We start from the raw sequence: 27,764 nt of genomic DNA on the forward strand, positions 1-27,764 counted from the left end.
TGGCGGCTCCGCGGGGTTTTTCTCGCGAGAGCGGGCGAGGTTTCCGGTGTTGTGACTGCGGGGCCGTAAACATGGCGGTGAGCCTCCGCGCCCGCTCGCTGAGGCACCTCCGCATTCGAGGTAAGGTGCCCGGCCGGGCCGCGCCGCCCGGTTTCCGGCGCCCTGCCGCCCCTCTCACCCGCCCGTCTTCCCCCCGCCGCCTCCTTCTGTCTTCCCTTGGCTTTTTTCTCGCCGCCCGCCTAACGCTCTCTCCGCTTACTGTCCCCGTCCCCGCAGGTCGCAACGACAGCGGCGAGGAGAACGTCCCCCTCGATCTCAGCCGAGGTACGGCCCGGGGGCGCTCGGGGCGGGTCGCCGCCTGTTCTTTGGCCGCGTCCCGCCGACGGGAAGCGGCTTGCGGCTGCGGCCGGCCGCGGGGCCTGGCTGCCGCACCGAGGGGCTCGGGGAGCGGGGCGGGGAGCGCGGGGCGCGGCGGCGGGGGCTGCCGGCGGGCCGTAGGGAGCGGGATTGGCCGTAGGCGGAAGCCCGTGCGCGGACCCGCACCCTGAGGAGGCGGCGGGGCAGACCCGGGGGCGCCGCCGCGGCCGCGGATGGAGACGCGGCGCAGCCTGGGGCCGGGCGGGCGCCCTGGGGGAGCCCCGCTGCTGTTCCCGCGGCCGCGCGTGTGGGTTTGCTGCGCTGGGTTGGCCGCTCTGAGGACCCCGCTGCGGTGATCGGGACGTTCGTCTGCCGCTTGTGTGCCGACATGCCCTGCTACCCGCTGCTCTCGGAAGTACGCGGGGGACGAGAGGAAGGAAACAACAATAACGTGCTACACATTAACTAGTTCCCGCTTAGACAAATAACAGCTTGTTCTATACATGAATGCATTGTCTTGCTGCATGCTGGGCTCTCCCAAGAAGCAGGATAAATGCAGGAAACAAACTGCCTTCAGTAGCAGCAAACCTCCTGTGCATAGAAGATCTGCACCTGAGGCAGGGGATAAAGTAGGAGATTGCAGCTTTTTTGCTCAGCGCCGGAGCAGCTGCTCTCATGAATAGGTCCATTTTGCAAGGAGCTAGACAAAGAAGTAACATAATCAATGAGATGAAAGCAGGCTGTGAAATTCGGATATAATATACGTAGATTTCAGCAAAGTCTCTGACATTGTCTCCCACAGTATTCTCCTGGCAAAACTGGCAGCCCACGGCTTGGACAGGTACACTCTTTGCTGGGTTAAGAACTAGCTGCATGGGCAGGCCCAGAGAGCGGTGGTGAATGGAATTAAATCCAGCTGGTGACCAGTTAAAAGTGGTGTTCCCTAGGGGTCAGTAGTGAGGCCTGTTCTGTTCAATATCTTTATTGATGACCTGAATGAGGGCATTGAGTGCACCCTCAGTAAGTTTGCAGATGACACCAAGCTAGGAGGAAGTGTTGACATGCCTCAGGCTAGGATGACCCTATAGAGGGATCAAGACAGACTGGATTGCTGGGCTGAGGCCAATGGGATGAAGTTCAGTAAAATCAAGTGCTGGACCTGCAGGTTAGTCATAATAACCCCTACAATGCTACAGGGTTGAGATAGTGGCAGAAACACTGCACGGGGGGAAAGGACTTGGGGGCATTGGTTGATGCTCAGCTGAACGTGAGCCAGGTGGTGAAGAAAGCCAACAACATCCTGACTTGTATCAGAAATAGTGTAACCAGCAGGAGCAGGGAGATGGTCGTCCCCATTACTCAGCTCCGCTGAGTCCCCATCTTGAGTATTGTTTTCAGTTTTGGACCCCTTAGTACAAGAAAGACATCAAGGCCCTGGATCATGTCTAGAGAAGGGCATTGAAGATGGTGAAGGCTCTGGAGCACAAGTCTTAGGAGGAGCAATGGAGGGAACTGGGATTGTTCAGTGTGGAGAAGAGGACGCACAGGGGATACTTTATTGCTCTCTACAACTACCTGAAAAGAAGTTTGTGGTGAGGTGGGGGTTGGCCTCTTCTGGGTAACAGTGAAAGGATTAGAGGGAGTGGCGTTAAGTTGCATCAGGGGATAATCAGATTGGATATTAGGAAAAACTTCTCTGAAAGAGTGGTAGGAGCTGGAATGGGCTGTCCAGGAAGGCAGTTGAGTCATAGTCCTTGGAAGCATTCACGAAACTTTTAGATGTGGTACTGAGGGACGTGGTTTAGTGGGCAGTATTGGTGGTAGGTGGGCAGTTGGACTGGATAACCTTGGCGGTCTTTTCCAACCTTAATGATTCAGTGTGTAATTCTGTGTAAAGAAAGTATGAATACTGACACTATAGTGATTTCAGCTTGGAGTTAGGCTGTATCAACAGTTTCACCTCTAATTCTGTTTTTTTAACTACTGTCTATTTTTAGAATTTTATTCTTAAGTGGTTTTATGTTTTACCTTGGACTGAAAGCTATCTGTGCCTGTATGTATCTTATTTAGAAATGCATTTAGTTCTTGGGAAAAGTTCTGAGTTCTTTTCAGTTTAAAGGAGCAGGGTCTTGTGTTCTTACCTCTTCATTATGGCTTGGATGCAATTGCTTTAGCATCTTTAACATTAAAACCAGAGTAGCTTTATCAACAGAATGTGGGATGAAGGCCTTAACAGTCCAAACACATGACACAGCTGTTACTGTAAGTAGTGTTATCAGTTTGTGAAATTTACGGAATCAGGATTTTAATGAATGTGTTTAATAACCTTTTTACATTGTGTAACACTGAGTTGTTCTGATGTGTATTGTTCTTATGCAAAATTTTAATGCTGGAGTGGTGACTTTTGGATCTGTTGGAGTTGTTTTACTCAGAATTCAAAAGGCATCTGTAGTAAGGATTTTTTTCTTCTATGAGGTGTTTTAAGCCACCTGTAGATCCAATGAGACTCTTACTGGTAACAATTAACCTTTACCAAAACTGAAGGATTTGCTTGGTTTAGGCAAAAACATTGGGAAGTAATGATGTAGAGAATTCTGAATATAAAGCTAAAATACAAATGAAAGAGTTGCAGTGATCAGCTAATTAAGCTAGATGATAACCTGATTGCCTCACTGAACACACAGTAAATGTTCTTTGTCCTACTGTTAGAATAGTTACATAAGCAATTAGTTTAAATATTTTAAATTCTCATACTCCATTATTGAGATTGACTCTGTTGAGCTGATGGCATATTATTCCCTCACGGCTCACATTTTTTGTAACTTAAAATAATATTCTGTTGTTTTTTGTTTCCCCAGCTAACTTTGTGTAACCTGGAGTATCTGAGTTGGGTGAAGTAGAAAGTTGCCATCAACAATGCATCAACCATTTATATTTTAGCTACAGTGATCTCTTTATTATTATATGAATTCCAATTGGTGTTGCCTTGTGTTAAGCAGGTTCTTGTGTAGCGAAGGTTTGAGGGGAAAAAAGATGTGGCATACAAATCAGACCTTTAGTAGTCCATAGCTGTGGGCTGTGTAAGGGGCCAGTGCTGTTATTAAGTATTTCAGAACTAAGAATAGATGAAGGGAGGGTGCTAGCCTTGCTTAAGCTGCTTTGGGTTCTGCTTCTTTCGGTCCATAAGTGCAGAGTACTCTGGGAATACCTTGCTGCGTGCATAGTCGGTCTGCCTTTTCCTTACCTGTCTGTTGCTGTTGTTTGGGGGTTACCAATGTTTCCCGGAAGGCACCATGTAGTTTGCTTATTATGTTATTTTTATCATGCCTAGTGTAGTGGATTTCATTCCTTGGAGCTTTTTAGCATTCTGCATTTTCAAAAATGGTATTGTAACGTTTATTAAGGGTGTCTTGTATTGTGGTGCATTGTGTGCTTGAGCTGTTAAACGTAGTGGGGTAGAGTTTGAGATTTGTTTGTTTTTTGAAAGTTTTCTGTCATGCAGGTCAGGCTATTCCTGTTTGTCTTTTAAGATAATTGTAATGAATCTTATGTGGTGGCAGTGGTTTTCTTAACCCTTTTTTTCCCTGTAAAATCAATTTTCTGAAATCATGATTAGGTCTGGAAAAATTATCCCCAGCACAAATAAGGTTGGGGACTAGTACGGTAAGGATAAAAATGTGAAGATACAGGTTAAACTGGTTGTATTTGACCATTCAAGGCTATATATTGACTTATCTTTTGATTATAAAATTAAATTATTATTTGGGATTCATTGTACTTGACTTTTGGCCTTGTGTTATATTACCTTCTCAGAATAGAAGAGGAAAAGGAGGACAGATTCACCACTAGCGCAACTCCCATTGCAGTCATCTGGAAGGAATTAGCAATGGGATGAGGCAGACTGGTTTAATTAGACTCCTGAAATCAAACTCCTAACTACTTAAGGCCAGAGAGGACAATTGGAATTATTGACCAGGTTATCACATTCAGTAGGAATTCTTGCTTTGTGTCTGGTTGTGGTCATGTCTGTAACTGCTGCAAGCATTTCATGCTGTTAGCATAATTCGTCTTAGTTCCTAACTATTTTGCAGGGGTTCCTAGCTGAACCCCTGAGCTCCTGCACTTCCCAAAGCCCTAGCTGTTCTCCAAGACTTGTGTAATATCTCTTGCTTTGCTGCTGTCTGTTACAGAATTTACTTACAAACTGATTTTGAGAATTGGTTACTGTTTCAGTATTGCCTTACACTGCTGTGACCCACACCCCTGCTTTGGGGCCTATCAGCTGCTGTATGAGCTCTGGCAGTCGGAATGAGAACTGTTCTTTATAGTGCCTTATCTGTAGGCAACGTCTTTTTTATGTGCTTTGTTCAAGAGAGCCCCGTATTTGTGTGTGTTCCTATAGTTCTGATCCTGCAGTGTCTATCAGGAGCTTTCCAGAGGTCACTTATACCCTGCTGTGTTTGCAAGATAGAAGGGTGCAGATAGAACTGCTGAGGACGGATGAGCCAAGTTCACGACTATCTCAGTTTCCTTCTTTTCAAGGGTAACAGTCTTCACTTTTTGACGTTGTGCTTTTTAATTAAATGGAATGCACCTTCTCCATCTTCAATTTATAATTGGTAAACATGCATTACAAGATGCTACTTTGATTTAGCAGCTTTTCTTGTACTAATTTGCTTTTGTGCTGAGTCTTAGTTACAGCAACAGACAACTATGAATAAAGTAGCTGAGAACTGGCTTTTTTTTTCTCCTTGAGAGTTAGATTAATTGGCATGTTGCTATCTGAAAAAATATCATTTTCCTTTTTTTTCCCCTCTTCTCCATCATTTCAGTCTAACACATAGGGATTCTGTTAGACTTCACAAAATCTGATGTATTGCCTTTCTCACTGTGCTTACTTTACTTCAAACTGTATTATAGCTGATTCCGCATGCCCACATGGCAAATTATAATGCACTGAATGCAGGACAAAAGTCTCAGAGGCTATCTGCAATTTGCTGTCCACAAAAATGTTGGGGGGTTCAAGGGTTATATGAGGGGTAGTTAAAGAAGGCTGAATGAATTTAGTTTCCAAATTCAGCTTGAGACTTGGTGACTACTTCATTTACAATTTCCTTCATCGGTAAAAAAAAAAAAATAGGGAGGAATGCTGCCCACCTGCCTAATATTGAGAGCTTAAGTAGTGGGGGAGGGGGTGTGTGTTGTGAGAGGGGAATGATTTTGGAGAAGGCAGTAAGGAAGATGTGGAGATACTGGTTGGTGTATGCTTTCTTGGTGGCTCAGAGGCAGTCTTCCGCTTTAATGGCAAGACTGTTACAGAGGAACTTCCAGTTCTTCTTTGCATACTGTTGTGATACATGATCTGGCTTGAGGATATGGAAAAGCAGAGCTCCTCTGCCCTTAAAAGCATGATTTTAAAAATACCCAAATAAAATGTATGAGCAGCTTTTGCCCTTGCTTCACAGTCTGCCTTCATTGGCTGGGTTACTGTAATAGGATGTTTGTATTAGCAAATCACACAGAGCAAGCTGGTTTTTGCTTCCTTCTTTGAGAATCTGTAACAGAAGCTGTAATAGTAGCAAGAAGATATTTAGCAACAGCTTTTTGCAGCTCAAGGATATGGAGAGTCAATCTAGGAAGCAGTTGAAGAGTTGTTTTATGTGCCTGGCTGTCTGAAAAATTCTCAACCTCGTTGTTTTTGAATATAGGTGCTTTAATTTTTTTAAAGCAGTTTAAACTTCAAGAGGGGAACTGATTGCTAATGGCAACCTGATAGCTTTTTAGACAACACGTAACCTTTTGGTAGATTTTAAAAGCAGGGGAATTAGGGGGGCTCGGCATATACACACCAAAATTAAGACATACACTTAACTATCTACACATGTCCTTTGAGTTGCCATTGTTTTGGAATTTGTATAGTGTAGTAGCCTGGTTAGATTAATAACACTTGCATATTTTTGGCTGCACTTCCTAAAATATTACTGCTTTTACAGCTGTAAGATTTTTCACAACTACTGAAGTGGTGTGTGCTTTTACAGTATTTTCACTTTCATTTCTTGAAAACAGGAGCTACATCTTTGAGGGGGGAAAAGTCATGAAAAAGCAATTCTGAAAACTTGATTTACATCCATACTTAGTGTTAAGGTATCTGCAGGAGCTCAGTATTTCACTGTCTTTGAATATCTCATGTTTCTTGAAAAGTTTTAGCATCACAGAATTTGTTTTTTTGTTTTTTTTTTATGGGTGGGTTTATGTTTTTACTGTGGTAGTTCAAATTGGTCTACAAATCTCAGCACTTTATTTCTGAAGGGCAGAAATTATAATTGCCATTCTAGTATCTTGTGATTTCATTTTGTATTTGACAAAAGAGATTGTTTTGAGATAAGTAAGTTCTTAGGTATTTAAGCAATGCTGTGTTTTCACAGCAGTATTGTCTGCTTTTTTATGGCCTTTTTTGGGTGTCTGGTTAGAGTCTTAAACTTCTGAAGCACCGAGATCTGTAGTCTGTTGAGATCTTCTTGAGAGGAGTGTTTTATTATTTGTCATCAATACTTTTCTGCCTTTTTTATCCTTAGCTTCCTTCCTTCTTTTAGACTAACACAGTGCTTAGTTTCTCCTTTTTTTTTTTGTCAGAGCCTATTCAGGGTAGGTACTATGTAAAGAAATGCACAGCCTTCATCATAATTACAGTAAATAAGGAAGCTATGTCAACAGTAGCCTTCCCAGGAAGAAATACATCAGACTTTTGCCATATCTTGTAATCTTTAAGCAGTTTACCAATTAGCTAGCAAACTTGAAAGTTTTTCCTTATTAACTTAGAGGAGATGCTCAATATCAACATTAAAAGTGAGAAGAAGCAATTTATAGTTACATTAAAAAATGGCTGTTTACAAACTGGCTATGTTCCGTACAAATCCCAGCATTGCATTAAGGAATTGATGATGAAATAGTACTGACTAGTTTTGGGAATTTGCTGAAGAATTGTATATGCATTTTATCTTTCAGATCGAATTGTATTGCTGCCTGTGTCATATAATTTTTTAAATTACATGTTACCTACCTAAAAAACAGGCTAGTTTTCTTGGAACTAAGGTATAAACATGCAGCAGTAGGCTTTGAAAACTACATAATAGATTACATAAAATAAGAGGTTTGCTTTTCACTAGAAGTGGTTTTTTTTTACTACATGCAGGTAGGCAGGTGCTTATTCCACAACCAGTGATTGCAGACTGAGCAGCTCAAGGATGATCCCTTTCACTACAGAAGGGAAGATGCCACAGCTCTATACAAGTGCTGGCCAGTAGCTGACAAACTGCTTTAACTGGAACACTTGGAACTTTCATAATAAAATGTTTTGATTTATTGTAGCTTAGAAATCCCTGCAATTAGTGTCTTCATTTATCCTGCAGAAGCAATGTTGTTTCACTTGTTAACCATCTGCTTTGGTGATGGAAAACTTGTATGAATGGATCAGAAGAAAGAGTTAGCAAAACTTCAGAACATGATTAGTGTAGAATGTATTTACGAACTCCTTGCAGCTGTTGAAGAGGAGGAATGCTGGTAAAAAGGAATAAATGAAAAAATGGTTTAAAATAAAGAAAGAAAGAAAAATCCTTCTTACAGTAGTATTTTTGTAGTTGTATGACTGAATTATTATATCTCTGTAGGACTCATGTTCTTACATTTTTGTTGTATTATTCAGTGGTGTACCAAGATGCATCTAAATAGTTGCTTGAATATGTATGAATATGTATTGTGACAAAGTCCAAATTCTGGCTGAACAGCAGTATTCTTGGAATCCAAATTCATTTGGATAATTTAGACTGAATAATGGAGATTTTATGGAAGCTTCCTGAAAGGTGAGCTTTTGTGCTTATTGCTATTTTGGCTGCATGTGATCTTTTAGTCAAGTTCAGCAATCTACTTTTTCTTCTTTTTATTTATTGTAGAAATTAAATATATATTGTGTGAGACATAAACTAAAAACAATAAAGATTCTGAATTCCATTTCAGTTGGAGAAATGTGAAGTTAAGAAAACTTTAGGCTGCTTCTTAGTGATAATATGAGTAATCTGGTGAGTCTTAAGAACAAGCAGATGTCAAAATGGTGAGGATGGGATGGGACACTTATCTACCCACATTTGAAATGAATATAGAACACTTTGGTCAGAGTGAAAGAGGTACATCTTAATTTCCCAGTTTATGTGGAATATAATGTTTGTGAAATGAACAGCAACTATTGATGTAAGACTATAGAATGTGAGTAAGAAGTTAGTTGTTTGCAGATATAACGTATTTAAAACAAAACAATATAACCTTGATTAATTGAAAAACATACAAATACTCTGAAAGAGTAACAAAGAATAGCTTCATTAATTTTTTCAAATAAAAATGTCTTGTAACTGGTATGGAGATTTGGTAATTATTTTCTTTTTACCTGCATTAAACTTTGGCTTCCTTGTTGAAGTTTATAGAGATTATTATGAAAATATGTATCACTTTCTAAATTGACAATTACTTCATACAAAAAGAAGATATCAGGAACAGCTATTGCCTGAAAATTACTGCTGGAAAAAAAAACAGACAACAGAATAAATCTGTGATTAATCTTCTTCCTTTATTACCTCCTGAACATTAGTGATATCAGAAGTGAGCTTTAGCAACCTCAAACGTAAAGAATTTAAAATGTGTTCAGCTCCTGTTATGCAAACCGTATGTGATTCTCATAGGTAGACTTACTGGAATTTTCTTTTCACACAGAATCACACACACAGAATTGTAGGGGTTGGAAGGGACCTCCAGAGATCGAGTCCAACCCCCCTGCCAAAGCAGGCTCCCTACACCAGGTCACACAAGTAGGCATCCAGGCGGGTCTTGAATATCTCCGGAGAAGGAGACTCCACAACCTCCCTGGGCAGCCTGTTCCAGTGCTCCGTCACCCTCACCTAAAGAAGTTCTTCTGCACATTTGTGTGGAACTTCCTATGCTCCAGCTTCTGGCCGTTTTCTCTTGTCCTGTCTCCACATACTTCTGAAAACAGTCTGGCCTCGCCGCTCTGCCCCCCACACCTTAGAAATGTATAGATCTGGATAAGGTCCCCTTAAAAAATGTTTATTTTCTATTCCCATAAATTTGGCTAAATGTAGATTTTTAGACTAGCAAGTTTCTTCAGCAAGATGGCTAAAATTTCAAGAGTCTTTAAATTAGATGTCTTCTGTGCTTAAAAATGTGCTTACATTTCCTTGTGAAATTTGTAGCGTGATTATGACTTTTCCTGCCCTTTCTCTGCCCTTTCCTGTCCAGAAAGAAACTGTTAAGAGAGAATAAAAGCTTTGAACAGTCAATCACAACTGTGAGTAAATGTCCTCTCTACAGCTTCTAACAGTCATCATCCTGTGTGCTATTTAGAAATCTTTTAGTTATAGTGTTCTGAGGAGGTAGTTATCACATCATACAATCAGTGTAGTGTAAGGAGTTCCTGCTGCTGTTGGTGCTGTTTGTGAATTACCTACAGTTTGCAGTTGTTTACTTTTATTCATGTTTGAATTTGAAGTTATTACTTTGCTCTTTCTCTGTATTGACAAATTACCACTCGTGTCATTATCAGCAGACTGGGTGATCCCACCTCAGAGTGATGGGGCTAAGTTATTGCATGAGACCATGTGGAGTAGGATTTTCTGGGGGCAGTGGGTAATTATTGGCACCTTGCAGTTCATCAATAAGGGCCATTTAGCTGGACCTGCATTTATGTTTTTGGGTTCTTGAACAAGTTAAAATGTTTGCAGACAGGATTAAAGTGCTACTTGGGAAAATATTCTTAGATATGATCAAGTTCCTCCCTTTCAGAAATTTTCTGCTAATATCAGTGATAATATTATTAACCTGCTTGTTAGCTCAATAATATTCAAGGAAATGTATGATCAAAATTACTTCGAGTAGTTTTGAAAGAAGATTTGCATGATACACAAACCAACAGTAGTGTGTGATGTGGAGCAGTCAGCGCACATCTTTTTAAAGCTACTAGAAATTATGGCTGGCCTGAATTCTTTTAGAATTCAGGAAAGAAGAATATTAGTTGGAGGGATTAAATATAAATTTCTAAACCATTACATTAAACTTTTATCCCCCATTCAAATTATTACATGATCTAGAAAATATTGATGTCAAGCCATTGAGTGTGGTTGATGCACCAGAGGGGTGGGTTGCCATCCAGAGGGACCAAGAGAGCCTTGTGCAGTGGGCCCAGGTGCACACTATGTGGTTCAACAAATCCAAGTGCAAGGTCTTGCGCCTGGGTTGAGGCAAAACCCATTACCATTACAAGCTGGGGAATGAAAGGATTGAGTGCAGCCTTGCAGAAAAAAAAAAAAACCAGGGAGTTCTGGTGAATGGCAAGATGGACATGAGCCGGCCATGTGCCCTCACAGCCCAGAAAGTCAACCATATCCTGGGCCACATCAAAAGACGCATGGCCAGTAGGGTGAGGGAGGTGATCCTGCCCTTCTGTTCTGTGCTGGTGAGGCCTGGGTACTGTGTCCAGATATGGAGTCCTCAGTACAGGAGTGGCATAGACCAAATCATGTCCAGAAGAGGACCACAGATGTGATCCGAGGGATGGAACACCTCTCCTATGAGAACAGACGGAGAGAGCTGAGGCTGTTCAGCCTGGACAGGAGAAGCCTGTGAGGTGACCCGAGAGCAGCCTTTCAGTATCTAAAGGGGAGCTACAGAAAAGAAGGGGACAGACATTTTAGCAGTGTCTGTGGTGATAGAACAAAGGGAAATGGTTTCAAGAGGATAGACTTAGGTTGGATATAAGGAAAATCTCCTCTGCAGTGAGGGTGGTGAGGCACTGGAACAGGTTGCTTGGAGATACAATTGTTGCCCCATCCCTGGAGATGTTGACCCTGGGCAACCTAACTGTTTACTAACTGTGGATGTTCCTGCTCACTGCAAGGGAGTTAGACTAGATGACCTTTAAAGGTCCTTTCCAACTTTAAGGATTCTATGAATCTATAAGACTAACTTGATTTCCATATAACATAACCAGTGTTACAGATCTGGCAAGGGGTTGCCCTCCAACTTCTTACTTTTTTACCAACTTTTCAACAAAATAGCTGTGGTACTGGGTTGTTCCTGCCTTGCAGCCTGCTTTTGATACCAGATAATTGGTACAATAAAGAGAATAGGAGAGTGGGAGCATAGTCGCACTGTAACTGAGGTTTTCCCAGCCTCCAGCAGTTCATGATTGAGTTTGGTTTTCCTTCTTTCTTTTTACTTAATATCTAGATTTCTGTGTGTGTTAGAACAAGTTCTTTTAGACTGTAAGTGTATGTACTGGAAGAATTTATATCAGTATTTTAATTAGGTTTTTATATAGTATAAAATCAGTATTTTATATATGAAGTGCTAGCATCAGGACTTTCGGAGTCTAATTTCAGCTTGATTTTAATAATTATCATGTTCATTTGTTACTGTAGAAAGATGGAAATATGTTTTTCATGGGGGAGAAAAATATGTGAAATATATGACCAACAGTGATTGGTAAAGCTCTTGACAGTGACATCACATCTTCTTGATGTTTGAGAGCTATAGCAATCCTTAATGTGCTGAACAGACAAATTACTGAATGGATTTTGAAACCTATCTTGGTACCTTATGTAGTTGTAACTTGAAACTTGTATTCAAAATTGATATTTGAGGAAACTTAGGCAGGATAATTGCTTGTATATTACTCTAAATATTTAACTAATCACTTTTTTATCAAAAACAAGTGTTGGTTTTATCCTTTGGAATGGGCTTTCTTTGGTTATGTCTTGCTGCGTTCAAAGTTTAAAGGTATTTTAAGTTGTCTCTAGCAGTCCAAAATCACTCAAGTGATGCAAAGCCTTCAGCTTTGTTCAGTGCTTTTGTTGGAGCAGTAATATTGTAGCTTTAGATGAATGTTGCTAATGTTTTAACTATAAAACCTGTTTTTCTTGAGTTCTAGTAGTAAAACAAAGCTGTCTACAAATGTAGCATACACAATGACATACTGTGAATAATTAACACAGTCCAAGGGTGAGAATGTATGCTTAGGTTGAGTTTTCTACAAGCGTAATCTCAGTGGGTTGGTTTGATATATAATATTCCAAGAGGATAACTTGAAAAATTGTGCATTTCTTGAACTGCTCTCCCCACTTCAAGCTGAATGCAATGTGAGAATGTTATTAAATGTCACAGTATACTTGGGAATCTTTTTTAAAAATACATTTAATTTGCATTAGTTTATATATTGCATCTGCAAAAGTCTGTACAATCACAATAAGCTCTTCAACTTTACTTTCTTGTTTACTTATAGAAGTAAGTATATGCAATAAAACAAATATGAGAGGTTAAATTCATGAATGTGATCCTTATATAAGTCTTCTTTGTTCTGAGATCTTTGCTTTTCTTGGATTCTACTTCTATATGTTGTTACTTGTATTGTTTTCTATACATTTTTATGAATATGAAGCTTAATTTCTGACTGACTGATGCAGGTAGAGGAGCAATTCTTTTGCTTTTTTAGGTAACTAATATCTCTCTACATATGCTTTCTCTATTGCTGTGCTGCTTTCATGTATTCTTAGCCTTCTTGAGCAGCATGAGTGAAAATAAGCTTAGTACTCTGATTTTTCTCTTTTCATGATCTGGACTTTTTCTGTTGCATTCAAACTAGAGTGCTTTATGTATTGTTCACCTATGGAAAATATAGGAAACCACCTAAATAAATTTGTGCTTGCATCCTGCTAGAATCACTGCTTTTGGTCAACTGTACTTCTAAGGGAATATTCTCAATTGTTAAACCTAAGGCTTGTAATACATTAATACATTGTTGTTTTTTTTTTTAATTAAAATTTTTGGTGGTAATTTAGCAACGCTTGCATGTCACTTTATAACAGAGCAAAGCATACGGCACCTTGCAAATTCAAGTAATAGTTTTATCTTTGGTCATAGAGTGAGTCTGTATTGCTTTGTTTTCAACACAGTAGTATCTGTGTAACATACTCTCAGATGGAGAGAGATTCTCTGTAATTTTTTTTTTTCCTTTAGATTGAAGGTATATTTCCGTATTAACTGTGTTTTGTTTTTTGGAAGTCACAGGCTGAAAGTGTACCATTCATACACTAGCTTGTTTTTTTTATTCTGGCAAAGTTTGGTTCTCAGTGTGTCCATATCAATAATTCAGAAGTTATCTCTTTCCTTTCTTATGTAGTTGTCATTTCTTCCATTGTTCTCGGAACTTCTTGATTTTTCTTCTGTATAGTTTCCACACGTTGAATTAGATGTAAATTAATTTTTTTCATATTATTAGAAAGGTTTACAATGGATGGATATAATTTCTCTTTGGCATTTCATTCCTTTTTTTGATTTATGGACAGAAACCATTTTAGTAGACTGATTGCCTGTCATCTAGACTTGCATGGCACCTCGAAGTAACAGATTCCTAATAATTCATTGCTTTAATAATTGATAATTCATGGCTATTCCAGTGGAAACAAAGAACAGTGTATTAATGTTCACAGATATTTCCTTCATTTTGACAGCATATTCTTCAACAAGCCACTAAAAGCAACCTTGCAGCATTTGACTGTGTAGTAGTTAGTACAGATTTTTTCTTTTTTTTTTTTAAGACTAAACATAGAGGTGCGAGTTAAGCAAGGTCATAGAATCATTTAAGGTTGGAAAAGATCATAAAGATCATTCCCTTGGTAGGAGGAAAGTGTCTCCTGTGACATTGTTCTTACACAATTACTAAATGCTTTGCTTCAGTTAAGTACAATTTCCTTCTCTAAGAAAAGTATTTAGCCAAATTTAGTCTCTTATCTCACTTCTTGTCACTTTGATCATAGTATGTGTGATAGCAGCCATAGTGCAGTCTTTCACTTGAGTTTACTTGGTGTTACTGTTGTGTTTTCTGTGTTCAGCCACTGACCTAGCATCTCAGAGGTAATGTGTATGTAAGGATACGCTCCTCAGTTTAACTCATGCCTAACTTCAGAGTTACTGAATTATTTGTATGCTAAAGCCTACCATTCTTGTTTGCTTGTTATTGACATATACATAACAGAATAGTTAATTGACATGCTACTAGTGCATGTGGTCAGCAATGTCTGCCAGGGTAGGGAGGGAGTTGTCACTCCTGGTAACATAGCTATTGCCGGTCCTGTTTCATTTCTGCATTGGATGGAGCATTGTTTTGTGTAGCTGGAGCTCTGTAGTGATGTTATTTACTCTCAAGAGAATGAGATCTGTCAGAATGCATTGTGATTTCTCACTGAGGACAAAACTGTTACAGTCCTGAAGGGATGAAAAAAACAGTCAAATGCTAAAAGGCCACAGGAGTTTAAGAGCAAACAGTAACAAAACAACTTTGAAGACTTCTGATGTATATGCATCTGTGAATTACTTCAAGGTGTAGAGTGACTGAAGTGCTGAGGCTAGGGTTTTTAAAATATCAAGTACTGCTGTGGGCTAAAGATGATAGGTACTGGACTTTATGCTGCGCTATTATTCATTGCAAACAGCTATGGATTAAGAACTGTGTGCTTGGTGTAATGAGAATACCCACAACACAGAGATCTGCTACTTTCATAAAGGAAAAATGGATACATAGAAAATCAGACATTAATGATCATAAAGCTAAGCTGTTGCAAAACACAGATGGTCTGGCTTGAAAGTTTTGTGTATATCAACAAGTTTTTAGATTTGAGATAGCGGCTTTCCATATGTTGATCAGGACAACTTGCCAAGTGTAGAAACACAGGTAAAAACACAGTGCTTGACTTTTATCTAATGAGTCACTTCGGTTGAAAAGGGTATGTCTTTGTTCCAGCACTGTCTGTGAGTGTCTCGGTATCTGAGGCTTGTGTAGCTTGTTCCATAACTTCAGGACTGGATCCAGTAACCCAGCAGAAAACCAATGCAACCAAAAGAATGAGAAGGCTGCAGAGTTAGTTAAGCAGAAGCATTTTTATGTGAAGCTGGCAGATGCCAGAGTAGTGTAAAGGATAAGGTATATCATATAGTGGGACAGGCAGGGGGAAAGAAGGTAAGGGAAGGAGTTGTGCATTCTTTGTCTGAGGGGAGCTCTGATCAGCTCAGTCATTTTGCACAACTCCACCCTCAGAATCACCATGGGAAAGAATGTGAAGATATTTTGTTGTTGTTGTTGTGGGCTGATTCACAATGAGTCAGCATCTCAGTGATAAATGAGGTAAAGTCAGGAAATAATAGACTGCTGTGGGGGTCTTAAAAGTTTGAGTAGCTTCTCTCCATCTTTTTCAGATAGAAAAGCAAGAGATACTGAAGGAGTAAGGAGAAAGGGTGCATTAATCAAAGCTAAGAAATGTCTGCCACAGTGGTCTGACATGAGATATTAAACAAACAAAAAAAACCCTGTCCTTGCTGACCCCAGCATGTACTGTTAAGCTTGATAATGAAGTATAAAGGCCAGGATATTTATTCTCTGGGAGGTCATTCTCAGACTGTGTGCCATGGGGCTTTTTTGTGTCAGGGCTAAACTGTCATCTTCAGGGTTGTTGAATGATGCTTTTTGTTAATAAGATGTGCAGTGTTAGGTCTCATCTTCGATAAATAGAAAGTACTGTTGCTTGTTTGAGAGAATCCAATGTGCATTTTATCTATTTTCAAGTCCCTCTAGAATAAGGGACAAAATGGCAAAAAGCTGTATCTCCACTAATAAAATCACATTATTTTATTTTAATTACTTTGTCAACAATGGGTCTACCTACCTTCCTGTTGGTGTTACTTTTAATTAAAAAAACTTGTTGGAATATCTGAATATACTTTCTACTTCTGGAAATGTATAATCTATTTCAAAGAATGTGAAAAAATGGATGAATATCTATTGAATTTAAAACATCACAATTCTTAGAGAACAAAATGGAAACAATTCTTCCCAAGTTTAAAGCAAGACTTCAGTAGACAAGTTTGACCCAAAATAATTCTGTAACTTTTTAGTTCATTCTGATGGAGTATGCTTTTAAGGAGTGTTTGTTTTTTTACTGTCTTGGTTTTTGTGGTGTTCTTCTTTTTCCTCCAGTGCTTTGGCTGTTGATATCGTCAAACTGTGACCAAGATAACTTGCTGTATTAGTATGATCAACTTGATAGTAGGAATGCCTGTTGTATTCTCACAGTGTTGCAGATCTGTTGCTAGGGTCCCTATCTTGCTTCAAAGTATTTGTATGTTAGTGCTGTGTTCTGGGAAACACTTGGCTGCTCTGCTAAGCACTGCAGCGATGGTTTCCATCAAACCTTCCTGTCTGTAGGAGTTAAGCCTCTTCAGAAAGAGAACAATGTTAGGAAAGATACTCTAACTGCTCTTTTTCATCTGTGTAGAATAAAATTATTTTGCACAGTCATGTCCTAGCTTCTTCATTTCCATATTGTCTGCCCTTTTGCAGGGCCCATGTTACTTGGTTCCAAGTTATGCCCACAACATCAGACAACCAAATAGAAATGTTTATTCCCAGTGATACAGCAGAAATTTACTAGGTGATCTCATTTCTTTTTAGACTATATGGTAAGCTTAATTTCTGAAGGTTTACTTTCCAAGTGTAACCATCTGCATTTTCAAAATTTAGAATTACAGACATGTTTCTATTAATTTAGGAAAGCTATTGTTTCTGCTTGTTCTTCATAGAATGTTCTGGAGAGCTCAGAGACTGCTCTTTCTGATCTTTCCCGTGGCATAAATGGGGTTATGTTACACGTCCAAACCCATGACAGGCCAAGAAATAGAAATCAGCTAAACTATTTTCAGAGAAATCAACTTATGAGGAACTTGTTTTCCTCTTTTGTGTTCCCTTGAAATCCAGGGTTATGATATGAACTATTTGTACTGCTATAACTGTTCCAACCTGCTTATCTTTGACATTTCTCTTGATTTGTTGCAAACAGCTGAAACTCAGTTAAGTTCTGGAAAAGTAAGCTGTACAAAAAGAATCCTATGCTTGGAACAGACAAAAAGTTTTGTTCTCTAATTCCTATGATTTTATTAAAGATTTTGCTGTCCCTGTTACAGAGAAGGAAAGGAGGGTCTGAACAGTTACACAGAAATGTTCCAATTGAAATGTAAAGCTTATTGCTTAATTTCACTATGCATGATATTTGGAAAGGGAGGGTGGCTGTTCCTGACAACTAAATATGTATTGCTGGTTTGTGGAAGAGTGTGTTTGTATACAGCTGGTGATGCTTGAGGTTGATCCCCATTTAAGGAGCTTGTCATCTAAAAATCCAGCTGACCCTTAGTCTAAAAAACAAAAATAATTAAAAAAAATCCTAATTACGGGGTGCAGTAGTAGCTTGAGTCATTGTTATCAATGTAGTTGAACCAATTGATTCATCTTACTCTAGAGAGGATACCTTGCAGCTATTTAAGTTAATATTTTTTGGATATAGTGGCTGATAGATGAGGTCTCTGTGGACTACATTAGGAGCTGAGACATCTAGAACAGGTTACATACCAGAATCAAGGAGCTGCCATGTAGTCATCTGTCTTTTAAATAAATTCTGCCTAATATTCCTGAAAACTTTTCTCTCTATTATATTCCAAATACATCCTTCAGGATACTAGTTATGTCTGCTTCTTTAAACTTACCAATCGTAAACTAGAGAAGCTGGTAACAAATTCAGCTTGTTGTGTAGACAGGTAGTGAGAAGGTGCTTTCTTCCATATCTGCTTTTAGTTTCCTTTAGATACTGAAAAATATACAAATAACGCTTGCAGAATGAATGGGGAAGTATGAGAGTTTTATTAACACACCACAACTTTACTTGTAGCTGCCTATGCTGCAGTAGGAAGCAAGTTTCTTTCACTGGAAATTAACACTGGGCACAACAAACACAGCTTTCCAGATGTTCAGTGTTTGGAGTTCTCTCAAAGCTTTTTAAGAATTTGTTTTGCTTTTTTTATTCTTTTTTGGTAACAGTAGATTTCAGTCGTTCATGTCTCTAGTCTATCCCTTGTATTTTATTTCAAACTATAGTGCTGTTGACAGCATTATAGTGCTTGGTATCACAAAATACAGCATCTAATCAAAAACTCCACAACAACCTTGCAATCAAGAAAATTGTTGAAAACTATTCTAACTGGGTTCTGCTGGGTACAAAGCTTACTGAGTTTGATGTAGTAGATTTGTGTGCATCTCTGTGACCAAGCCTGTTCTGTGCTTTTCGTCCTACTCTGTGTGTACCCCTGGTCTTATTCCCAAAGACAGGAAAATATCATGTCTTCTCCCATGTCTGGTAGTCCTTCTCTGTTTCTCAGCAAAATACAGTGCCAGCAACTGGTGTCTGAATCCTGTTAATATGGAGAGCAAATAAGTCTTGTCTTCCAGAAATCCCATTGACTCTATTTGGAGAGGGGGAGAAAGAGGAGGAGCAAGACTCCTATTTTAGGCTTTATCACTTATTTTAAAGAACTTTGGTGTACGTGGCTTTGATCCTAGACATAAATCCAACTGATGCTGCTTGAAGGAAAATGATCTGCATGTTTAGTTAGGAGGAGGAAAATACCATGCTTTGGAAACTGCATGTTGGATGCATGTTTAGATTTGATTTTTTTTTAATTGTCTACTAATAACCTGTCTCTTTTCCAGAACCCTGTGATAACATGAGAGAGATTCTTCAAAATGTGGCCAAGTTACAAGGCGTATCAAATATGAGGAAACTAGGTCACTTGAACAATTTTACTAAGGTAGGTGCTCATATGGTGTCAAAACAAGTGGTCAAATGGACAAAATGCTTTGCATGTACTCTTTCAGATGTCTGTAAGATTCATCAAACAGTATAATAAAATAGTGAAAGTTTACAAGATTTGGGAGATGGAAGGAATAAACAAGGACAAGCAAACAGGTGAATACAAAATCATGCTGAAATTTGTGTCTGCTGACTGACTTTGTGGTATTGTAGTGCATAGGAATCTGAATAGTCTCCTAATTCAGGGATTAAGTTGCTCAGATAGAGCTAAAGGATTGGTTCATGCTTCACAGGATTGAATAAAATATCTGAAATGTATGACTCTCTGGATGTTAACTGACAAAGCATGGTGAGGGGAAAGGCTGTATTAGGAAGCATGATAGGCAGTGGCTTGAGCAGTATATATAGTATAAAAGCTGTCAACTTCCATTGTTGGTATGGAAAAAGATTTAAAGGATCAATTTCATTAAGTGATCTATATTGCTGATTTTTTGAGGTGTTTGGTTTTTGTTTTTTTTTTTCAAACTGAGAGTTCCTGCTCATGGGAATATAAAAGATCTTTGCTTGAAAGTTTGGTAAGTATGTTGGGAGATGGTAGGATTTGATAGTTAATAACTGCAGAATGAGAGATGATAGAGAGAGGAAAGAGACTGTGAAAGACCTTCAGAATGAGAGCAAGTATGATGATTTTTTTTCTTTTTTGATCAAAGAACAATTTGTGTAAGAGGGCAGAGAAGACTGGGAGGTGAGCAGTGAGTTGGGAAGATGATGTCTGCTGTAGGATAGTGAATGGTTGTGGCTGAATCGGCATTCCAGATATCAAGGCAAGAGAGAAATGTTTTGCAGTAAGTGGGATAGGCAGCAATGGTGCTACAGTGTTTGTGTTACCTGAGCAAATGTATTGACACACAGGAGTTGGTACACCTTTCTGATAGTGTCACATTTAGGGCTACGTTCTTGGAGATGAAACCTCTCTCAGCCACGCAGGATGGATTCTGCAATTGGCAGTAACCAGGAAAGGAGGTGGTAGTAGAGAATTTGTGGGAAAGCAAGGCTTAAATTATCATTGTTGCATGTGATAACATTAAGACAGCCAGGAGGCTACTTAACAGTTTTGAGGCACTCAAGAATGAAAGATCAGGGGTAAATTTGGAGCCAATTGATATGAGAAGGACAAACATTCATCATAATCTTTCAAGTAGGCTTGTTTCTTGGCTGCTGAAAGCACTCCTTATAAATTCTACAACACTCCAGTGATAGCATATGAGATACATTTGGCAGGAGCGTGAGTGCTGTGAACAAACTTAAGATAGCAAGTAAACTTGTCTTTTAGTGTTTTAATAACAAAGCTTTAAGTACTTCATCTTGAGTTGCTTCAGAGTACATGAAAACGCATAGCATTTGCTGAGAAACTATGCTCATTTACAGTAAAATCTGTCATTTTTTAAAATTGCATCTGCATCCACTAACTGACAAATGCTGCTACTGTTACTGAGATTCCAAACTAGTTCAAAAAAGTCACTGTTAAACTGCAATAAAAGGCTTGTGTGTTTTTGTGCTGATTTGGAAATGTATAAATTCATTTACCTCTAAATTCTCTAGCTACCTTAAAACTAAAGAGCTGGATTTAGGTTCCCGGGTGCATAATTTTCAGTGAGAAGTCAGAATTTAAAATTATGGAGCCTAAAACAGTATTGATTTTACTACTGAAAGTCAACAGATGCTAATTACCTATAAATAATGTGATTAAAGGATGAACCAAAAATTCTTTTAGGAAGTTAATTTTGAATGATTTCATGATGAAATATTTTGAAAACCTGCTATTCTTAATACTGACCTAGTGTTAAAATTGGAAAATGCATTCAGGAACATCGGTAAGAATTTTGTCAACTGAATAGTGGCAAGGAATGAAGAGTTTCTGAAAAGTAACTTGCATCTTTGACTTCTGAAGAGAGACCGTAGTTCATAATTGGGTTTGATCCTAAATCAGAATGACCTTGTGCAAGGCAGTCATCCTAATCTGTTTAGCATTTGTTTAGCACTTACAAAGCAGATATTCCAGGGAGGCCAATATAAGCATATAATTTGTATGTTTAATTTTGAAAACTCCTCCAATTTTTGTTTGAATTGCAAATCAAGTAATGAAGTGCAATAAAAGTTGCAAAATGTATTGTGGTTGGAACTGTCACAGAATGGCCCGGGTTGGAAAGGACCTCAAGGATCCTGAATCTCCAATCCCCCTGCCACAGGCAGGACCATCAACCTCCGCATTTAAAACCAGAGCAGGTTGCCCAGGGTCCCATCCAACCTGGCCTTGATAGGGATCCAGGGATAGGGCATCCACAGCCAATTTCGTATCCATTCAGTGGTCCACTGATCAAATCCACATCCCTCCAATTTGGAGATAAGGATGTGGTGGGGGACCATGTCAAAGGCCTTGCTCAAGTCCAGGTAAATGACATCAGTCGCCTTCCCCTTGTCCACTGATGCTGTCACTCCATCATAGAAGGCATCAGATTGGTTAGGCATGACCTTCCCTTGGTGAAGCCATGCTGGCTGTTTCAGATCACATGCTCATTCCTCATGTGATCAAGCATGTCATCTAGGATGATCTGTTCCATGATCTTCCCAGGCACAGAGGTGAGACTCACCGGCCTGTATTTCCCCGGGTCTTCCTTGCTCCCTTTCTTGTAAATAGAAGTGACGTGACCCTTCCTCCAGTCATCTGGGACCTCACCTGACAGCCACGACTTTTCAAATATGATGGAGAGTGGCTCAGCAACCACCTCAGCCAGCTCCTTCAGAACCCTGGGATGCACGCCATCCGGCCCCATAGACTTGTACACATTCAGTCTCATGAGGCAAGACTCAGTCTCAGACTTGCTCTGCCCTTACAGTGGGGAGAGAGAGGGGGGATTTACTGCTCCGGTCCTCACCTAGAGTTTTAGGGATGCAGAGCTCGAGGATGTGAGAAGTATTAGAATCCTGGCCGCCAGTGAAGACTGAGGCAAAGAACTCATTCAGTACCTCAACCTACTCTTCATCTGTTAAAGCCAGCTCTCCTTTTACATTTACCAAAGGAAGTACACTCGCTTTGGCCTGTCTCTTCTGGCCACTGTACCTGTAGAATGTCTTCCTATTGTTTTTCACCCACCATGTTTCCATGATAGCAACAGGGTCATAAATTTCCAAGTGCATCATGGTTTCCAACTCGTCCTTCTTATTTCCCAGGCTGTATGCATTGGTAGAAAGGCACTTCAGCTGGGCTTTCCATCTCTCCGCCTTTACAGAGGATCTAGGATCCCCTAGAACAGCAGCGTCTCCAGCATCCCCCTGCCCTAGTCCATCCCTTTGTACTCCACACTTTTGGCCCATCAAGCTTGTTATGAGCCCATGAACAACCCGCTCAACCCCAGCAGCCCTCATTTTGTCCCTTTCCCCCTTCATACCTAGTTTAAAGACCTTTCAATGAGTGCTGCCAGTTCTTGGCTAAGATCCTATTACTCCTTGGAGACAGGCTACTTCCATCTGCAGCCACTATGCCAGGTGCCGAGTAAATTGTCCTGTGGTCAAAAAAACCAAAATTCCTGTGTTTGCACCAACTTCTAAGCCATTTATTTGTGAGGTGGATTTTTTGGATCCTCTCAGTGTCCTGCCCTGCCACTGAAGGTATAGAAGAAAAAACCACCTGCGTGCCTGCTCTGTCAGCTACCCGCCTCAGTCTCCTGAAGTCTTTCTTGATAGTCCTCAGGCTTTTTTCAGTGACTTTGTCACTGCCAGCCTGAACTATCAATAAGGGGTAATAGTCAGAAGGGTGAATCAGTCCAGGAAGTTTCCTAGAAATGTCCCTGATCCGTGCCCCAGGAAGGCAGCACACCTCCCTAGGGGTAGGGTCAGGCTGGCATATAGGGCCTTCTGTTCCTCTCAGCAGGGAGTTGCCTACGACAGCCACCCTTCTGTTCTTCTGGGCGGAGGCTGTCTGGAGGTGTGGGGTTGACCACTTCACCCAAGGCAATCACACAGGTGGGCCTTCCTCCACACCCCCACTCACCTCTCCCTTGAGTTCCAGAGCCTCAAACCTATTGTGCAGGAGCCGAGGATGGTTGGGATGGGGAATGCCTACTTTGCTGAGTCGGTATCCATTTCCACTCCTCCTCTCCCAAATTGCCTTGCTCTGCTTGGCAACAGCAGGGCAGGGGGTCTGCCACTGTCTGTTGAATATCACCCAGATGCTTTTGCTACTGCCCCACACCCCCCAATTCTTCACTGTTGTTGTTAGGGGGAGGGGAGAACGGGGGGCTCACTGCAGCACCGTCTGCCTGCTGGTTCCCCTCTCCCACCTGTTTGCAGGTCGGCAGGGGGTGACATGCTCCACGTGGAGCCTCAGCTGTGTGCCAAGATGTCTGGGCTGACAGGGACCGGCACTACCAATCAGTCTCCCTCTAACAGTCCTTTATGGTCCTCAGCATCTCCACCTCCTCCTTCAGGATGACCACAAGGATGAGTAAGTCATTTTGCTGGTCACATCTTATACAACTGCTGCCTCCATCGCCTGGCACTCACCACAGCCAGTGACCTGCACGCTAGTGTCTTGTGTTCGGACCTCAGGCTGGGTCTCCACATTCTTCTTGGCTGCAGTCTTCCTTCTGCGTGAACATGGGACCTCTGTCTGGATCTTCACAATTTTTGCGGAGGTAGCCTTCTGCCGGGGTGCAGGCATGGCAAACCAGGCTCACTAACACTGCCAGACAGTCTTAATGGGGTGTGACTGATCAGCCCCGCCCTGCTGCCGGCAGTGCTGGCTCTGCCCTTGCCACATCGTTAACAGGAGCCCCCGCACTTATCACTCGCTTCACAGTGATAACAACCCTCCTCGCTGTGTAGTCCCGTGGATGGGTGGCTTACAGTTTCTCCTCGTTAAAACAGCCCACGTGATTCTCACACCCTGACTCCTCCTCTCTGTCCCGGAGGCTTTTTCTAGGCAGGGAGCGTGGCTGCAGAGCAGCTGCCCGGCTGCTCTGTTGTTTTGGGGATCCCTGGATGAGGGAACCAACCGAAACCCCCCTGTACCTCCCGGTCAGTCGCTGCGGTTCTGGCTGGGACGGTCTCCGAAGCAACGAACCTCAGCAATCAAATTGCCCTTTGTTGAAAAACTGTCCTTGGTTTTTCATTCTAGTGGTTAAGAGGTGGTTAAGAGTAAAAGTCTGGAGATGGGGGGAGTTTTTTATTTCACTTCTGCACTCTCATCTGCAGCTATGTACTGACATAGTCTCAGTTCCTTGTTTGTGAAATAGAAGTATGGGGAAGGCAGTAAAATGTTTGATATGTTTGTTTGATAAGTTAACAGCTGGGGATGTCTGTATTCTGTCTTGAAATCTTACTGGTGTTGATGAACTTCATTTGTCTGTGTATTCTAGTGTTTAATGACCCATGTGGAAGTCTGTAATAACAAAGTAATAGAAAGGCTGAGGTTGACATGACCTCTGGGTCCATCTGTTCCACCACTTGTTAGGTACAAACGCCCAGAGCAGGGTAGCCAAGATCACGTCTAGATGGCCTCTGAAGATCTCCACGGAGGAGAGTCCAGAGCCTCTCTGGTCAGCCAGTGCTTGAGCACCCTGTATTTTATACTGTGGGTAGGGAAAGTAGCTCTGACATTTTTAATAGTGTATTTCGGATAAAATAATATGAAAAAGAAACCAAACTATAAAATCAAAACTCTCCTACTATGAGTGTTACTACACTAAAAAAAGCAACAAAATGGTTGGAAAATGTTAGCATGAAACAATTGCTTCCTGCTGACCCAAATTTTTCCTTCAAAGACTGAGTAGCTGTTACATTTCAAAGGAATACTGCTCTAGTCTTCTGCTCAGAGAGAACAGAACACTTCTATTCAGGTGAAAACTAGTAACAAGTTAACATGACTTTCCTGGCAGACCCTGTGGTTGACTTTAAACTTTGCATTAATTCAGAGGTATCTGAGATATGTTTATATTTCTTCCCATGAAAGAGACTAGATTTTCAAGGATTTTTTTTTTTCTTTTATTTGTATGTTATCAAGAGTACAAATACACAAAATTATTTTAAGGTTGTTTACTTTTGTTTAAAGAATTACTGGACTCGCAAGATTTTATGCAGAAGGTCGATAACTTAAAAAAAATAATAATAAAAATAATTATGATGAGCAATAAGTAGGATTTCTTTCTTTATTTCCAAGAATGATGGTTTAAGGTAGATACTTAATGTGAAATTAGTGAGCGTGTCAGAGTTGGAATTATATTTCCATTTTTTTTTCCTTTCAAGAGAAGTTTTAGCTAGTGCAGCATATGTTGTTACTGTGCAAAGTATGCTGGTATTTTATAGAAAGTTGTATTTCATTCATCAAAAATTAGTTAGTACTACTAAATAGTAAAAACCTTAGTGTTCAATTCCTTGGCTTCATGATTGCAGACCATGAAGTATTCTCATCTTACAAGCATGTAACGTTTCCATTTTCTACTCAAAGACATAACATTCATGGTTCTGACTGATATTCAGAGTACTGGAAAGAATATTTAGTTCTCAATTTTTTTCTCCTTGTCTGCTCCTCATCAGCCAGTACATGAAGCAGTGACTTCGAAGGTAAAATGATTTATGGAGGACTGCTTGGCCTCTACTGGGCGAAAACAATCATGTAACTTTCAAAGTGCCTTTATCGCTATTTAAGTAATGGGAATTTTGACCTGAAAACAAGGATTTGACCTTTTAATAAATGGACGGTTGCACCTGCAGTTATAATAGTGGTTTAGAATGTTATGTGCCTCTGGCTTCAGTGAGCTGTCTTTGCTTAAGCAACTTTGATTTATAAAGCCATCCAGAGAAGGCAACCGCCTTGTAGTTTCCCATCTTATACTGATTAATAACAAAACCTGATGGTGCTTTCTGGAGGTTTTTTCCACCCCAGTGAGAAGTAGTAAGTGATGAATTACTGAAAACCAGAAAGGAAAAGTACAGTTGTATTTACCTACTTGAAAAGGTCTTTTGTATTTGAAGTACTCACTTAGAATCTTGCAGTATATAAGGTTTGTTTCCCTGTTAGCATCTGAGAGATTTATACTTCTTAAAGCTAACACTATTTAAATATTAACAGGAAAAAAAGAACAAAAACAGATTTTGTGGCACTTTTGTTCATTCACAGACAGTTTCATTTTTCAGGACAAGATGTAACATAATTCTTTTTATCTGGACCCTAGCAGCTGAATTGCATAAATAATACAAATAATTATCAGTAAGCTCAAAAACTTTTTGGTTTATTGTTTAATGAGTCTCTACTGCTCCGTGTACCTGCTAGCTTTTGAGCATTCTGTTGGATTTTGATAGAAAGTGGGCTGAGTTTGGGGGCTGTCCCAAAGTCTGTGTCTGTCTGACTCATAGACATGTCATTTTAGGGTCTTTCTTGTCCCAGAGATTATAAAGTCTGAATGCAGGAACTACTGACTGTAACATTCATCCAAATAACTGTACCATTATGAACAAAACTTGGTACCTCTTGATAAAGTATGCTACTAATAGGGATATTCAGCTATGGAACAAACTTGAAGAAGAAATGGGTCTAAATCAAGAGTCTGTAGTTTCCATAAAGTTTTCTAGTAAGACTGTAATCTGCTAAGCAACCTCTTCATTAATGTTACCATTGTGATTCAATCTGTATTTCAAAAATTAGTGTAATAATATCATTTTGGACATATGGAATAATACCAAATTTTATTAGTTGCTATAGCTGTTCTATCAATTTTAAACATGGAAGAGTCTGTGTGCTTAGTTTGTGTATGCTGTTGACCTCCTGTGGTTTTGTTTTCAGCTACTGTATCCAAGACACGTTGATGTGTTGCTCATATTGCTATGACTCATCCACGTAGCATGAAAAACTCATAGCTGACAGTAAACATAAAAAAAAAAAAAAAAAAAAACCCTCACTGTAAGTTAGTCACTGTTTGGCCTAGAGTAAGTATTGTTTCACGTTAGTATTAAATCATCTGTTCATAGATGTTTTGTGCTATTCCCATTAATTTACCATTATATCAAAAACTTTAAATTTTAGATGTAGGCAAAGTGCAGAGTTTTGCACTTGGGCCGGAGAAATCCCGGGCATCCATACAGACTGGAAGGAGTGGTCCTTGAGAGCAGTCCTGTGGAGAAGGACCTGGGGGTCTTAATAGATGAAAAACTTAATATGAGCCAGCAGTGTGCCCTTGCAGCTCGGAAGGTAAATGGTATCCTGGGCTCCATCAAAAGAGGAGTGGCCAGCAGGGACAGGGAGGTGATTGTTCCCCTCTACTCTGCTCTTATGAGGCCCCATCTGGAGTACTGCGTCCAAGTGTGGAGCCCCCAGTACAAAAAAGACAGGGAGCTGTTGGAGAGGGTCCAGAGGAGGGCCACAAAGATGATCAGGGGACTGGAGCACCTCCCCTGTGAGGACAGGCTGAAGGAGCTGGGCTTGTTCAGCCTGGAGAAAAGGCTGGTGACCTCATTGCAGCCTTTCAGTACCTAAAGGGAGCCTACAAACAGGAGGGGAATCAACTCTTTGAAAGGGTAGATAACTGTAGGATGAGGGGAAATGGTTTTAAGTTGAGGGAGGGGAGATTGAGGTTGGACGTCAGGGGGAAATCCTTTACAGAGAGA

At 40.3% G+C, this 27,764-nt stretch overlaps 1 protein-coding gene across 1 annotated transcript in view; it reads left to right on the plus strand.

The window, feature by feature from the left end:
- Nucleotides 1–27,764, plus strand: part of RICTOR (RPTOR independent companion of MTOR complex 2) — an 82,010-nt gene continuing 54,246 nt past the window's right edge. Inside the window, exons 1-3 of the mRNA XM_031594537.2 lie at nt 1–120; nt 277–324; nt 19,004–19,101. Coding sequence (XP_031450397.1) covers nt 72–120; nt 277–324; nt 19,004–19,101 — 195 coding nt within the window. The 5' untranslated portion in view covers nt 1–71. The remainder of the gene's footprint in view (nt 121–276; nt 325–19,003; nt 19,102–27,764) is intronic.

The sequence above is a fragment of the Phasianus colchicus genome, chromosome Z (genome assembly GCF_987193195.1).
Source record: "Phasianus colchicus chromosome Z, bPhaCol1.hap1.1, whole genome shotgun sequence".
Lineage (NCBI taxonomy): Eukaryota > Metazoa > Chordata > Aves > Galliformes > Phasianidae > Phasianus > Phasianus colchicus.